The 18,104-nt window shown below is 36.5% G+C and overlaps 1 protein-coding gene across 2 annotated transcripts in view; it reads left to right on the plus strand.

Moving 5' to 3' along the window:
* The first annotated feature begins 5,850 nt into the window (after positions 1-5,850).
* Positions 5,851-18,104, plus strand: part of cntln (centlein, centrosomal protein) — a 142,873-nt gene continuing 130,619 nt past the window's right edge. The window contains exons 1-4 of one of the 2 annotated variants that reach the window (XM_067441606.1): positions 5,851-6,069; positions 6,459-6,546; positions 11,132-11,220; positions 12,704-12,788. In XM_067441606.1, coding sequence (XP_067297707.1) covers positions 6,466-6,546; positions 11,132-11,220; positions 12,704-12,788 — 255 coding nt within the window. In that variant the 5' untranslated portion in view covers positions 5,851-6,069; positions 6,459-6,465. The remainder of the gene's footprint in view (positions 6,070-6,458; positions 6,547-11,131; positions 11,221-12,703; positions 12,789-18,104) is intronic. The other variant, XM_067441607.1, reaches the window with a different exon arrangement.

Consider the following 18,104-nt stretch of genomic DNA (forward strand, 5'->3'; position numbering starts at 1 on the left):
CATAGTCAGCTCTCTCTGACTGCTGCATTACATCCAAAGGAACATGGTGATATATTTTACTCTAGTGTAGTTGCTTGCGCATTATCTTCTAGTATAGTTGATAATACATTATCATGTTGTAATTGTTGGTGATTATCTTGTATATGGATGGTAGTTTATGTTCAGTAATACACCATCTTCAAGTGAATAGCTATGCTAATATTAAGTTATGTTATGTTCAGGTAGCCTACCTATAGGCTTCTTAGGAGTTGTTTTTATCTTAGGCTATATGCTAGTGGTCATTTTCTAGTATTGTTGGTGTAAAGACTGAAAGACTAACAGTTATGTTATGATAAGAGCTCTGTGTAACAAAACCCTTAAAAAAATCCTGCAGACACTGAATATGTTTTCTTTCTTTTTTGTTACATTTCTATAGCCTACAGACTCTGATTTTTTTAAGTAAACCTTTAAAATGAATGACTGAAAACGTAATAAGAGGCCTAATATTAACAATAATCTACACACTTAAATTTAAGTTAAAAAAATAATTCTAATGTAAAAAAAAAAAGAAAAATAATTTTTAAAAAAAGAAGACACCAACAGCTATTAAGGGGTGTTCATAATAGTTGTCTTTAACAATAATAAATGTCCTAAATGGAACTTTGCAATGATTTTATGACTAGGCCTACTTACAAAAAATGAACAGAGCTAGCGTTTTTTATTGCTGTGTGAATCAATGAGATTGAAAGCATTAGAGTCAGATTTTTGTCCTCATTTTTAATACTTCCCTAATGTTCATCAGGCCCAGTTTTAATTTTACTTTAAAGAGAGTACCCCTAACACACACACACACACACACACACACACACACACACACACAAACACACACACACACACACACACACACACACACACACACACACACACACACACACACTCACACACACACACACACACACACACACACACACACACACACACACACACACACACACACACAAATCACTAAGATAATTTGCTTTAGAGATGTTACTTTGAGGACACTGATTTCCTATATATCTCCCAAACTTGTGTCCCCAGACTGTCTGAACAGAGCGCTTATAAATGTTTAATAATAGACTTGTTTCTTTTTTCCTTATAGTGCGCACAGAGCTTGATTCTCAAGAGTGAAGGCTGAGGAAAGTCAAATGACAGTCTTCTCCTTTGGACCAATAGAATCCCCTAAATCCCAAGGCAGTCATTTTGATCAAGCTGAGTGCCTACAAGCCCCACTCACATGTTTGGTCAAGAGGTAAATAATAGATCAGGGATTAAACTTGTGTAGAATTCGTTCTAGGGTAACAAGCTACACACTCCCAGGATATGCATATTCATCTGATGTGCAAGGCCATGGTAGAGTAAATACCATATGCCCGGTAGTTAGAGAGCTTAAATCCCTAATTAAATGAGATATTACTGTACATTGCTCCCTGATATTAAACAACAGAATGGAGAAGATAGACCTTTAAAGAAATATGAGTAATGGATACATTAGCATGTTCACGTGGGTTCAGTTTCCTAGCATAAGGCGATACAAATTAGTATAAATCTGCTTTTGATGTTTGATGCAACTTCTTAGCTTGCAGATGTGCCATTAAATTGGTTTGAAAGCGATTTTCTTGCGTCATTTCAAAAAAATGTATATATATATATATATATATATATATATATATATATATATATATATATATATTTATTTATTTATTTATTTTTACAATTGCTTTGTTACTCTATATAAGAAATAAGCTCAAATTAGTCAATTAAACATCCTCTTCAAGTGGCAAGCCATCTTCTAAGTGCAATGAACAAGTGGACCAAGGATTATGAACTCAGCAGCTTGACTCCTTTATTTGCTCAAGAAAAACATGACATTAAAGCAGCTTCCTTTCTGAAATCAGCTGCGAAAAGCCACCTGTGGGACCCGAATATAAGTATTGGTTTATGTCAGACCCCTTCCAGTTGTCTAATTACTCAAAGGGCAGTTGATGATGAGCTATTGAACCTTCTACTGGTTTTGGTCCTTTGGGATAGCCATCAGCTGTCATAGATTGTGTGTCTGTTCAATAAATGCCACACGTAGTTCCTGTTTGTGGGCACTGAGGAAAATGTCAAGCTGATGGTGTCGCTTGACTTATGGAAGGAGGCCAAGCACATTTCGCTCGAACTTCGCCATCCAGCCTCAATAAGGAAGTCATTTTTTACCATTGATCTCTTGTCTTGTGTAAACTTTCCCTAACATCCTAGCTCGAACATTGATTCACGGTAGAAGGAAACAAAGTACATGTGTGTTAGCTATTCACTTGATGCCATATACTTGCAAATGATTATGGCCATGGACACCTCTTTGCACACATTCATAAGCATAAACAAAAACAAAGGAGTGAAAAGGTTTTCTGTGTTTGCCAGGGGCTCACATTATTTGAGCAGCATGATCCTCTCAGGGGAAATCTGATACAGCCTGTAGGGGAATCACTTCACTCCTTTTTCCCACAATTCAACAGAGACACATGGGGCAAGCATTGCTCCATCCACCCCGCTGGCTCCCCTTTCTCCCCCCATCGCCCACAGGAAGAGAGCCCTCTTATCAATCCCCTCATTATCCGAACCCACTGCCTGCTGAAGACAGTTAGAAGGTCATCAGATGGAGCCAGAGACTCATGCACGGGGGACAAATGCTCAACAGAGGAGCTTGTCCTGGGATGCAGAGCATTCTGTGGGAGCTCCGGGTGTGTTGCACGCAAGCGGAGGGGCGCGTGATGACAGGTTTGCCGGTGGGGAAGTGGAGAGATGCAGCTTTGTATGTTGCAAGACATGGAAGCCACAGAATAAATGACTGAGTGTCACTGCTATGGATTTTGCAAAGGCCTTAGGTTCACTGCAGTTGCATTACAGCCAATTATATTCATAGTTTCACTTTAACTGCAAAGTACTAACATTTAAAATAATCAGTAGATACAATGCACCTACATATATGTTTTACATTGTACTAATATTTAAAAATTACCTTTATATAGTTACACATGTAATTCATTTCTATAGTCACATCTACTACTCTATACTTAACCCAACCATGCCACGAAACCTAGTCATAACTTTCATTGTATCCCTTCTCAATAGCAGCAAATGTTTTGCAAATCAGTATGAACATAAATACATTTTTTTTTTTTTTTTGACACAAAGTAGACAACTAATTTAAAGCGGGACTAGATTTTATGTATTATTATTATTATTATTATTATTATTATTATTATTATTATTATTATTATTATTATGTGGTACATCCTATCACTGTCTTTTTTGTCATTAGCACTTGGCATATTCACATCCGAATTATTTACATCCAAACTTTTAGAGAACTTACATGCATAACGTAACTTGGTTACATTTCAGGATAAAACAATGGACGTGGGAAGATGGATAGGATAAAATTCTATTTCTCTTTTAAAAACCAATATCCTGGGGCACATAAACTGTCAGAATCAAGTTTAAAGCGTCTACACTATCGCAACTGGATTTGCACACCCACATGTTCCTCCTCAGGGAAATCATGTTGTGCTCCTCTTTAAAATGTCTCTCATTTCCATGTTCCAAAGTGACACTGCCAGGTTTGCAGCCAGCATGTCGACAAAGCGAGCATCTTGTAATAGTATAAACTGCGACGTTCTTTCTTCCTCTCTTTATCAAAGGTAAATGCTCAGCAGATGACAGTCCTCCTACCTCGGATTGCAGGCGGAGAACCGGGGCTTTCCCAATCCTCTGTGGTAAGATACTTCCCGTGCTCTGCCTACTCAGCCCACCAAGGGATTGTCAAAGCTTCCTGATTTTTTTTTTTTTTTTTTCTTGTGCTGCATGGTGATTCGGTGTGAATACATCTCTGTTTCTCAGTGACATGGAGAAGGAGGAACAGATGAGTTAAATGGAATCATTTTATTTTACACCACATCAAAAAAAAAAAAAAAAGGCAACATCAAAGACAATAGACAGGATTTATATTTGTCAATGCTTAAAATCACACATTCCTGCTATCAAAGCTTTAGATTAGAGGTCTACATCTAAATAGAATGCCAAGAACAACCAGTGAAGAGCTAAATAAATACTAAATACACAATACAAAAAAGAAGAAAAAAAGAAAACACACACACACACACACACACACACACACACACACACACACACACACACACACACACACACACACACACACACAAATTTAATGTAAAAATAAGCAATTGAAAATGGATTATATCACTATATGGATATGGATGTTTTGCTGGATTTTAAAAAGCCAATAAAGGACTCATGAATAAAAGTCATATACAACATATACTGGTCTGACAAAGTTCATACCTTTAAGGTAAAACATTATTTGAATGCGCTGTAAAGTATAAATTAGGATCACTCAAGGATATTTCCATTTTTATTATAGGCCAATTATTTTTATTCTCTATTTATAATATTTTCCGTTTTTTTTTATTTTTTTTTATTTAGATAACTGGAAAAATGACTACTTTTATTCCCTACTTGAACAACATTTGCATGGTTGTCTGTTGATCTGAACTTTTTACAGGCCTTGGGGGTTGTAAATGGAGCATGTTACATTTGTGACGTTTGGCCGCTGTTGGAGGCTGTTGAACGGAAACTGATATTAGTGCCAGAGAGTGCATGTAAAATCACATTCGGAATGGATGACTGGTAACTATCAGCAGTAAACAAAGGGCTTTGTTGAGCAAGAAAGAAAAAGTTGATTCAAAAGTGCCATGTGCCTGCGCTCCTAAAAGGGGCAGATGTTGCAAATTACCAGCCAGTCTACTGCCTCTGAAATCGCAGCTCAAATGAGCATCCTAATGAGAGGCACTGTTTGCGGGTCAAAGAAAAGCCTAATCACGCTAAGTCAATTGACTTCTTCTGGAGCAAGAGAGCATGCAAGCTCCAAAGCAGATGACCTGCTGTCTGTTGCACTGCTGCAACCTCCTTTATATCTGTCTAATCTTGTTTCTGTGGTTTTAATCATCTAGCCTTTTGACTATGATATGACTCTTGCCAATGAGGACAGGCACAGTTGTTTATACTCCATTATACAACCATTATGCAATGAAAAAATGTAATAATGGATGCGCCTTAATAAAATCAGAATGATACGAGAGTACAATCTAAATGATCATTTATATTGTGTGAACAAGATAAACAACCCTGGTAGACTCTTTATGAGCTTTTATTTAAATAGGCACGTTGAGAAATAGGTATTTGACTTGAAATTAATAGAAACAGTGCTGCACACCTGCGTAATTGAGCACCATGAGTGATAAATATGGTAATATCCATCGAATAATAATTTTACAGCCTTTAAACAGTTTTACACTTGTAAGAATTTATCATTGTATACATAATATAAATAAAATAACCATATTATTGTGCAAAAAATATTGTTTTTGCAAAATAACATGCTATTGTTTGTATAGGCTTAGAGTAAAAATGTAACCATGTATTTGAAAGAAAGACATAAATAAATACAATAGCTTGTTACACCTCATAGGAATTCCTTATGATTTACTGTTGTAACAATTGCTGTAGTATAACTGTTGTTATTATGTAGCCTAAACTATTTTGTAATTTTAAAAAATTAGGTTTTGGCTACTTTTTATACATCAATAGGTATTGTCTGTAAATGTTAAATGTTAAATATAAGAATAGTTAAATCATTTAGTAATGTGTTCCGTGTATTATACTGATGGCATGAAAAATGTAAATGTTACATTCTTACAGTAATAGGTGGAATGTCCATAGAGACCAGCTAACCGTAAAGCGTTTCAAGCTGTCGTAAAGTGTGGTAAACGGCTCTGTGTCAAACACGGAACTGGCTGGCGCGATCATTTGAAACAGTCCAGACGTTTGGTGATGTTTTCACTTTAATGATGTCTGTTTTCTCTTTTCCCGTTTAACCTTCTAATGAATACATGCTGTCAGGTGCGATCCGAATGGTGTTTAAATAATATTGCAGCTCTTCGCTTCGCATAAACTGTAAGTTCAGCAGTATCCAAGGACGCTCTGCAGGTCAGACACAACACACTTTCTTTAATCGAGCAGTTGTTTTGGTTCAGTAAGCTGGTGTTGTATCTTATTAAACATTTTAATGCATAATTTCTGTTGTCTGCTATATGATTTAAATGTTTAGTGTTTTTTTATTCGAATTACTGTATTGATTATCTGTTTTTGATACAGGAGAGTGTTTATTCTTTCACAAACTCATATTAACAGTTGCTTATTTTGCACGATTATTTAGATCTATCTATCTATCTATCTATCTATCTATCTATCTATCTATCTATCTATCTATCTATCTATCTATCTATCTATCTATCTATCTATCTACCTATCTATCTATCTATCTATCTATCTATCTGTTTACCTTGACAATAATAAAATGAAACCTTTATTGTTAGGAGCTCGATGGACTCAAAAGATGGTGAACGTGTTTTGCTCCTTGAGGAAGAGGTGACGAGTTTGTCTGAGGAACTCGCTCAATGCCAGGTATTAAACCTTTTATTTTTCAAGTGAATGTTTAATTTGTCTATTTTTTTCTCATGCATTAGTGTTGATGAGGTTTTAACAGTGTTTTCCCACTAATGCAACATTATTCTAATATTCAAATATTCTAAGATAACACATCAGAAGCCTGTATAGCCTTTGTATTTCTTGTGCATTTGCACTGCTAAAATGATCAGTCTTCCATCTGATATGCCCTCAGTGTATTGAACAATAAATTCATTTGATTTAATAAGCATCCTGCACATTGTTAAAGCCCCACCAGGTGGTGCCTAAAAACAAATGCCTGCCTTGTCAATAGTGTCTCAAACTTGTAATCATTAAGTGACACATATTACTAATATTTCTACTTTTTCGAGCACAAATCTAACACATAGACGTCCTTACCACTGTTTTTAGAAACAACTAATAGAGAAGAGCTGTCAGTTACTCAGTGGGTAGCCTTTACTTACTAAAAAACAATATAAGACTTACTCTGACCTACAATAGGTTTACATCATCAGTGGATGTCGACTGAATCTGTCTTTTTTTTACTTGCCTGCGGTTCAAAATTGATTTTTCTCCATTTCTCTTCTAATGACAAGCATGTATGTATAAAGAATCACATATCATTTATGTAAAAGGCGCTGTGCCCATCCATCGACTGCCATTAACTGCAAAATGTTTCTAGTGGACCTGAGAATTATCAGGGAGGCAGTTTTACTTTATTAATATTTGTATAAATAGCAACATTCAATGAGTGCACTCATCCAGTGGGCATTCATGGTCTGCTGTATAAGATAAATAATTCATCAATACGACTGCCTTTCAACATTTCAAACACCTTCCATGCCATGAGAAACTCCCTGTAATGCGTGGGAGTTGCTCAATCTTCTGATGTAGTGAGCTTAAGCGCTTGTGAAGAGACCACCTATTTAATGGAGGACTTTTCTTAATTTGTCATTAAACACAATGAAGACTAGGAATAGTGAGATCTCTATTTCTATTCATTTCGCAGTCTCTCTCGCATGCAAACGCTACTTTGTATGTTTAGCCTATGGTCTATCAAGGTCTGCCTGCACCATTTAGTAAATAATTAATTAGACACTTTTGAATAGGGTTTAAAATTCATGTACTAATTGGACACCAGCAGATTCTGTAGGGATTTATGACTTTAATCTTATAATGATGTGGACATAATTTAACAGATAATTTTATATTAAGTTGATCTGGTATAATTCAGTTTTTTTTTATTAATGTCAGAAAATGTAGTTTTTAGATGTCTCTCATTAAATGTAATGTAGCTTAAAAATCTTTGAAAGCCATTTTTTTCCCCAAATACACTTTGAATTGTAAGTGTGTTTCTTGCATGTCTCTCTGCCGCCACTTTCTTCTTTAGGCAACTGAGTTCAGATTCAATTTTGTTTTTTGCTTTTTTCTTCTGTTCAATCTTTTCTCTATGAATAGGATTACTCTGATTTAATTCCTCTCTGTTTCATTTGTTAGAACAGAAATGTTTCATGCTTTTTAATGTTCCGTTTCAGTCCACTCTATAATGTCATTTGCTGTTACCGTGATTTTTTTTTTGTGAAGAATATAATGGTTAGACAACATGACTTGGTGGAGTTTTTCATCTATATATATTTTTTAACACACACACACACACACACACACACACACACACACACACACACACACACACACACACACACACACACACACACACACACACACACACACACACACACACACACACACACACACACACACACACACACACACTATAATATATCCGTCAAACCAAAACTGATTCAGACACCAGATACATTTTTTTAGTAGTGGGTGCAGGACACTATAGTTAAAATATGTAAGTGAGGATAGCAAAATAAAGTAAACTGACATAGTATACCCAAACATTTTTTATACAGTGGACTACCAGTAAAATTACTAAACATTTGGGACCAAAAATAATTTGATGCTTTCAACTGAACATATTTTGCTTGTTTTTTCAGTGTTTTTTCTTTAATTGCTAATGCGACCTTTTACACCACAGGCTGAACAAAATTAAGCATTGCTTGGTAACTGGTTGACCTATATTGGTATTATCTTATTGTATAAAAATAGAACCTGATGATTACCTTTCTATCAAAGTTATCTGACATTACCAAGATGAATTTGTTCTGATGGTTTACTCAGTTCTTGTCATATTTTATTACCATTTTCTAAACTATAGTGAATAAACTGTGATAATATGAGAAAATGTTGATGGTGTCTGAATATATTTTGGTTTGACTATATAAAGTGAGGAAAATAAGTATTTGAACACTATTTTGCAAGTTCTCCCACTTGGAAATCATGGAGGGGTCTGAAAGTGTCATCGTAGGTGCATGTCCACTGTGAGAGACATAATCTAAACCAAAAAAAAATCACAATATATGATTTTTAAAAAAAAATATTTATTTGTATGATATAGCTGCAAATAAGTATTTGAACACCTGTCTATTAGCTAGAATTATAACCCTCAAAGACCTGTTAGTCTGCCTTTAAAATGTCCACCTCCACTCCATTTATTATCCTAAATTAGATGCACCTGTTTGAGGTCGTTAGCTGCATAAAGACACCTGTCCACTCCAAATAATCAGTAAGAATCCAACTACTAACATGGCCAAGACCAAAGAGCTGTCCAAAGACACTAGAGACAAAATTGTACACCTCCACAAGGCTGGAAAGGGCTCCAGGGAAATTGCCAAGCAGCTGGCTGAAAAAAGGTCCACTATTGGAACAATCATTAGAAAATGGAAGAAGCGAAACATGACTGTCAATCTCCCTCGGACTGGGGCTCCATGCAAGATCTCACCTTGTGCTTTTCTCAGTGATCCTAAGAAAGGTGAGAAACCAGCCCAGAACTACTCTGGAGGAGCTGATCAATGACCCAAAAAGAGCTGGGACCACCGTTTCCAAGGTTACTGTTGGTAATGCACTAAGACGTCATGGTTTGAAATCATGTGTGGCACGGAAGGTTCCCCTGCTTAAACCAGCACATATCCAGGCCAGTCTTAAGTTTGCCAATGACCATTTGGATGATCCAGAGGAGTCATGGGAGAAAGTCATGTGGTCAGATGCGACCAAAATATAACTTTTTGGTCATAATTCCACTAAACGTGTTTAAGGAAGAAGAATGATGAGTACCATCCCAAGAACACCATCCCTACTGTGAAGCATGGGGGTGGTAGCGTCATTCTTTGGGGGTGCTTTTCTTCACATGGGACAGGGCGACTGCACTGAATTAAGGAGAGGATGACCAGGCCATGTACTGCGAGATTTTGGGGAACAACATTCTTCCCTCAGTTAGAGCATTGAAGATGAGTCGAGGCTGGGTCTTCCAACATGACAATGACCTGAAACACACAGCCAGGATAACCAAGGTGTGGCTCTGTAAGAAGCATATCAAGGTTCGGGCGTGGCCTAGCCAGTCTCCAGACCTAAACCCAATAGAGAATCTTTGGAGGGAGCTCAAACTCTGTGTTTCTCAGCGACAAGCCAGAAACCTGACTGATCTAGAGAAGATCTGTGTGGAGGAGTGGGCCAAAATCCCTCCTGCAGTGTGTGCAAACCTGTTGAAAAACTACAGGAAACGTTTGACCTCTGTAATTGCAAATTATTGCAATTATTGCAAACCAAATATTAAGATTGATTTTCTCAGGTGTTCAAATACTTATTTGCAGCTGTATCATACAAATAAATAGTTAATAAAAAGCATACATTGTGATTTATGGATTTTTTAAATTTAGATTATGTCTCTCACAGTGGACATGCACCTACGATGACAATTTCAGATCCCTCCATGATTTCCAAGTGGGAGTTCTTGCAAAATAGCAAGGTGTTCAAATACTTATTTTCCTCACTATATATATAGTCAAACCAAAAAAATTTCAGACACCATCAACATTTTCTCATAGTATCACAGTTTATTCACTATAGTTTACAAAATGTTAATAAAAAATATATATATAAATAATATACCGCATGAGAACTAAAAATTATATCAAACCACACACATGCTAGGTTTTTGTGAATTGTGGGGACTTTCCATAGGCGTAATGGATTGTACATTATATCCCCCTACACTGCCCCAGCCCCTAAACCTACCCATCACAGGAAACATGCTGCATGTTTACATTTTCAAAAGAACATAATTTAGTATGTTTATAAATCCATTTACATTGTAGATAGGCAATCTCAGGTTTATATTACATTGTGTGGACATTTGTGGGTATTATATTACATTGTCCCCACAATGTAATATAAACAAGTACACACACGCACACACACACGCACACGCACACGCACACATAACTATACATACATGTAGTCAAAATGTGTGTATGTGTGTGTATGTGTGTGTATGTATGTATATATATATATATATATATATATATATATATATATAATATATATATATATATATATAATTACAGTATATCCATATATCCAATAACCGATAATGCTGCTCATAAATGTTTGGAAGGAATTTATATACACTCAGAAACTAACAAAATAATTGTATTGCTGTTGTATTTATTTCTAATAGGCAGACAAGGAGTTTGTGTGGTCGCTTTGGAAGCGGCTTCAGGTGGCCAGTCCAGACCTCACGCAGGCAGTGAGTCTTATAGTGGAAAGGTGAGTCGCATTGTAAAGTCACCTGCTTTTATTAATGACAGCAAATCCTGTTCACGGATTTTTCCAGTTCCTTTATTCTATTGAATCATTATGCTCTTACGTCTCAGACTCAGAAATCCCTGATTTGTGAGCACACATTGCAATGGTTCGGCAGGGGTGTGTGTTGGATGGCTGCGCCGTTGAACGCAGTTATGAGAGAACCCGAGAGCAGATGATGATCTAAACCCCCTCTTATCCTCCTCACAGACTCCCTCCCTCTCTTCCCATCTAAACGCTAAAAAAACTCCTCTTTGAGGGATATACACTAGATTTAACATGACTTATGACCCTCAAAGAGGGTGTGGGGAGCTACAAAAGTGGCATGGGAACGTGTTGAGGGGAAAAAAAAGAGATCAAATTCGCAGTGCCGAATGATTGCCATTGTCGTGGGTTAAAAAAAAAGAGAAGTGATTATGATGAGGTGTAGACAGTGGCAAATTTTACATATGGGAGAAAAGTTGAAGCCATTGGCGTGGATCTGTATTTATTTGGGTAAATATTAAATAAAGCTTTCCACCACCTGATGAAAGGTGAGAGATATGGAGAACTTTTTTGTGACCAAAAGCTCAAGCTTAGAAAATACGTTCCTTGATCTAAAAGCGGTGATAAATAAAAGAGCGGCAGCCAGGCTGCGTTCTCCTGTATCCCTCACGAGCTCCTTCCTCAGGCACAGCCAACAAACCAAGCTGCTCCTCAAAGAACTGGCAACATGCACCTGAGGGCGTGTGCATATATCAGCATAGCCCCACACGGGAGATTGACATGATAATTGTGCTGGCTCTGTGAAGCACACAGGCTTCTGGGAATTCTGGCCAGTCTGGTAGTGAGCAAACGCTTGGCTTGGGATATGGTTAACATCACCAAGCTTCAAGGCAGTGGTGTACTCTGAGGAGAGCCGTATCATGTCAGATGTCCTCAGGGAGAGATGGAATGAGAAAGGGTGGAAGAGATTGAAAAAGTGAACCAGGGAAAGAAGGATCCCAGGTGAGTGGCGGCTGTTCAAACAAACTTGCCCCAATTGTGATTCTTTTGTCTTTTCCCCCCAAACACCCACTAAAGAGGGTTAGATGCTGAAAGGAAAGGAGTGTTTGTGTTCCCCAGTGAGTAGTGTTCCTGTTTTGATATCCTGATAATTACTGATACCTGGAGACTGGAGTTATATCCCATCATTCCCTGTTGACCCTCTGCGGTATAAGCTTAGAAAACGCACTGAGTGGTTGAAAGGCAATTTTGCCTGTTTCTTCTCCCACAGCATCCAGTCTATCCTGCAGTGTTTTATCTCCTAACCAAGCATCACCATTGCATCATCCCAAATAGATTTTCAAATGTGAATGGCTAAAGCATTCGCTGAGGCCAGTGGATCAGTTCACCCTCTTCTGTATTCCGTTACTGTAGCAGCCTGCGCCTCTAATTTTGCTCTTTTGTTCAATCTGTGCTTTACTAGAGAGAAGCAGAAAGCTGAGAACAAGGACAGGAAAGTTCTGGAGATCCTTCAAGCAAAAGACTACAGAATCCAAGAACTGGAGCAGGTACTGTGAGAGCTTTATGCAGCTCTGGAATCAACTTAATGCACATCCCAGCCACAGGTGTACGGACATGCATGTGGTCCGAGAAACCTTCGTTTCTCCTTTTTTTTAATGAGCATCTCTGACTGCTTGATAGATCTGCTCGGATGACAGCTAATGATGAAGCCGTGTTGTTAATTCACCTTTAATCATGCCCCTTAATGAAACATCTGTCAGTCGGCTTCATTAGCTGCTCTGTCTCTTCACCAGCAGTGAGTCCGGCAAACATGTCCACTCATACTGCTCAAGTTTGTGTAAATAAGATTAGCCATGGCTTGACAACCCATAGCAGACCAAACTCGAACCTGCTAAACACCACGCCTCGGCTGCAACCACATGACAGCATTATTAATTATTATGAAAGCCAGTGTGTGTTTTTTTTTCACACCAGAAATTACGCTTATTTTGTCAGCACCCTAGGTATACCTAGATGGCACATTAGAAACCATTGCTAATTACAGTGATGTGTCTGCACGTCTGCCATATTGGAAAGGTCAAGATCTGCCTGGAAGTGAATTGACAGATGTGCTTTGCAACAGGATGTAACAGTCCCTTCTAATGATTTTCTCAGGATTTGGTTTGTCATAAATGTCAGTTACATGTTACAAGTTACATACATCAATATGGTGCACTTTGAGAAGAAAATTAAAAGCTTCCCTTTTCAGTGATCAAATTAAAGAGAATAAAAAATGGATTTGCATTTACTTGTTCATGGATTTGTAAAGGATTCAAATCTCTTTTTAGTGATACTGTCAGAATTACATTCACACTTGTTTGTGTGACAAACAATAATAATCATAATTATTGTTACTATTATTTATATTTTATTATTATTATTATTATTATTATTATTATCAGATGCAATATATGTCTGTTGTAATAACTGCACTGTAAGAAAATACAGAATAAAAGACTATTAATCATTATTACTTAATAGTACTTATGTATTTAATTTCTTCACTTGCAATAGTTATTTTTCAAATTTATTAAAACTGCTGGGAGATCTATTATTCTTTATCTTATTATGAAACTGGCAAGCTAACGGCACATATTCCTGGGAAGCACTGATCGTTTGCAACAAGACAAATTTAGTCAGGTTATTTTTATATCTTAACTTGTAATGTTATGGTGGTGTTGTGTTTTATTTTGCTAATAGATTATTTATTCTCCAAACCATAAACTATACTTATAGCAGTATAATAGCAAGTGTGCTGCATATCAACATGGCGAGCTGATATTTAGTACTACAGTACAATTGCAAGTGTGTTACTTTTATACAACAATTCTATAAACAAGACATTAATATTAAATAATGTTTCTGCCATAGCATCAATCTTTGAATGTTGCCAAGCAACAAACAGACTGGAACAGAGTATGTGAGTGGACCTGAGCAACAAAGAAAATTCCCATACTCCATTCACTAGGGAGAGAAGTCCTGCTCTAAATGATCCTGAAGCATAGAAAACACAGACAAATCCACTCATGTTGCTCAACATACTCTAGTCTTTGGAAAAGCTACAAAAACATACAAGCAATAATGTAATGCAAATAGTGAAATATACCAGTTCTGATGTATTTCATATTAGCACTATATATGATACACCACCAGTCAAATTACAGTAACTGTTGTATAAATCACATTTAATTATTTGAGAGCTGTGAAACATGGCACTCTTGGTCAGGCACATATTGATGCATCATCCATACAGTTTATTGTAAATTGTGAATAGTATTTACATTGGTAGAAGTATATAAATAACTACTGATAATAGATTATAGATTATATAGTGGGTTAAATGAGCTGCAGTATTTTAACTGCATAAACTTAAAACGTTTACAGTTCCAAGATGGCAGATCTGTTGACAAATCCAGAGTAAACAAATACTGTTTCTATGTAATATCTATGGTCAATAATTTGACCATAGATTTCTGAACATATATAGTCTTTGCTTCAGTTTTATATTATTAAAGGCACAATATGTACGTTTTTTTTAAAATTAACATATCCAATAAAACACTAGAATGATGCTATATATTTATTTGACTTGACTACTTTTTTCCAAGAATGTTTAAATCCAGAGAAATAAGCAATTTTATCCAAGACATGGACCGTGTCCTTGCGTTGCTTATTAATGACATCACACCCGCGTTACCCTTGATTTACGGATTTATTTTGTAGAAACCATACACTTTAATGTGTTTTATTAGACAGGTGAGCAACTGTTTAGATACAATCAATGACAAAAAATGAATCATTGATATATAGCTCAACACTGTTCGTCTTATTGTTTAAATCTTTTTTTCTTGATTTACCGCAACTACCATGTTTTAACTGCCTAATATCGATCTAGCTTTACTGCGTGTTTTATAGTAGCTGCAGAGCAAAAGCACAGAGTAGCATTATGACACAACTTTCAACACACTCAAATAATGTATTTAATATGATAAAACAGAGCTGCGTTATCCTACATCATAGACCTGCATACATGAGCAGAAGAAGTGGAAGCGCTCGTCTGCGACATTATAAAAGCTCCACTAAATCGTCATCAAGCTACGCCTTTGTTTTGAATAAGCGACCTCTAGCAGTGAAAAATTACATATTGTGGATATGCAATATTATAAGGAGGTTAAACATTGTAACAATTTTAAATGAGTCAAGTTTTCTTCTCTCAGGTTTGAGTTTCGATGGCCTGGTTAGTGGAATATCGCCATTGTGGCCTGTTTGAGAAACTCATTAATAGTCAGAATTCTGGGTACCACTCAAAACCACTGGCATTCGTCTCATCCAAATTTTGTGCCAAATGAACCCAAATGTGATTAATTGCTTTTTCCTTCCTTGGCCCTGTGATGGTCTGCTGAATCCTCATCTCATCTCTGCGTTTCCACACTAACTTTGACCAGCTTTCCTCCCACCCCACCCCCTTCCATTACCCCTCTTCTTCCATTTTTGTAACATAATTAGCTTTCATTTTTGAACTGCACTGGGGATTTCTAATGCTAATCTCTCTGTCCTAGACCTCTTAACTTCTTTAAACCTCTTTTCCTACCAATCGAGAAGTACTGGGGTTAAAACAGTGCTTGCCTACCTCATTATCAACATTTTGAATTGAGCTTCACTTGTGCTATAAATCTCTATTAAAACCTGCATTTGCATGGTGCACAGACTGGACATAAGTTCTCTATCTATAAAGATTCAAGTGATTTCCCCCAACATGGCAATTAATTGCCTCCCACAGCTCAGGGTTATTTTTTGAGAAATCAGCGTTGAGTCTACACAACTGGTTAAAGTGTGTGTTAGCAATAGGAGTGCATTATCGGAATATCAGAGATGGTACAGGGATATCTGTGAACGATACTGAATATTTGCACCGAACGCAGAACATTTCTTAAAGGGTTAGTTCACCCACAAATGAAAATTGTCATCAATAATTCACCGTCATGTCATTCCAATCTCATTAGACTTTTCGTTCATCTTCAGAACACAAATGGAGATATTTTTAATGAAACCTGAGAGACTTCTGTCCCTTCACTGAAAGTGCATTCCACCAAAACTTTGATGCTTAGAAAAGTTCATCATTAAGATAATCCATATGAGTCGATCAGTTTAGTCCCAAGTTTTTTTCACATAAACATTGATTAATGCACATACATATAGCTCAACTAAATGTTGTGTAGGGAAGCACAACCGTTTAATTTTATGACCTCAAAGATTTGTGGTAATGGAAACAAATGTTTCATGGTTTTTGGGTGAACTAACCCTTAAGTCCTAAATATGCTTGATTTTATAGTCTGCTGTTGTGTTTCACACTTGGTCATGTGTTCTAGTCTTCCTGTTTATATTCCACTGTCCATAAGACATGTTCAACACGTGCACACTATGGCTGCTTCATGCTACTAATGATGCACCAAAATAAATTAATTACAGAAACAACGGAAATAAAATTAGCATGTTTATTTAGCTGAAAATCTAAAATAAAATTTTGGTAATTTAACTCTTTACGCTGTTGGAGGTGATGTAGTAGTAAAGTTCCTGGTAACACTTTAGAATAATGGTCCTTAGTTAATGTATTATCTAACATGAACTAACCATGAGCAGTTCATTTGTTACTGTATTTGTTCATCTTTGTTAACGTTAGTTAATAAAAATCCAGATGGTTTGTTCATGTTAGTTCACAGTGCATTAACTAATTTTAACAAGATTTTAGTAATGCATTAGTCAATGTTGAAGTTGACATTAACAAATATAAATAAATGCTTTATAAGTGCAGTTCATTATTAGTTAATGTTAACTAATGACCATAATTCTAAAGTGAAACCAAGTTCTTTAGCAGCCACCCACCTACTCGTGCATGCATTTTTGCTCACACACTAGGGCTGTGCGATTTTGAAGAAAAATGCGATATGCAATACCTTGTTAAATAATGCGATATTTGATACGTTATTGCTATTAGTGTGTAAAATCTATTTAATTTATATAATAAAAAAAAAAAACATTTAAAAACTGAGAAAGATACCATTTATGTATTTCACATTCTTTCTGGGAAAAGAAAGCATTGCTACAACTTCTGAAAGTGAGGTTTCGTATAAATTTGTCACAAATCTGATAATATAATTTTAGCATCAATGTTTCAGTCTGTGTGTGTGTCAGACAGCGCAAGATTGTTTTTCACAAGTTACATCAAGCAAGTCACATAAGTAACAGTCATGAGCCCAGTCTATTCTCTGCTATATGCGTCAACCTCAACTCAAACGTACACTTTTTCACAATGTTGAAGTAGCCTACTAAAATCATTCAGAAATTGTGTGCCTTTGCGTTTATGCATATTGCGATATGTACATTTGCGATATTTCGATAATTTCGAAATATATTGCACAGCCCTAGTCCACACTTTACCTGTTGTAGCTTATCCACATTTGGCAAACTAAATAGACAAAACGCATTATTAGAGAAGCCGTAATAAAACGTCAATGATTTTGGCTCTTAATTTTATTTTTTTACAATTTCAGGCAAATAATTTTGCTTACAATTTCGTTTCATTTTTTCCATTCGCGCAATCCGCTCTTGTCTTCTCAATGACCAAATCTATGTGCTCTGAGACTGTGAGACGTAGCAGCAAGCAAACAACTTAAGCATGTTTTAGCGTCATCATGTCCTGTTGACAGGCCACAGTACAGCACAGCACAGCACAGCTAATTCCTTGGACATGTAACCCATGTTTCACTTGCAAACATTTAGCAATACAGAACGAAACGTGCTTTCCCCGCATCATGCAACAACTG

The sequence above is a fragment of the Pseudorasbora parva genome, chromosome 4 (genome assembly GCF_024679245.1).
Source record: "Pseudorasbora parva isolate DD20220531a chromosome 4, ASM2467924v1, whole genome shotgun sequence".
Lineage (NCBI taxonomy): Eukaryota > Metazoa > Chordata > Actinopteri > Cypriniformes > Gobionidae > Pseudorasbora > Pseudorasbora parva.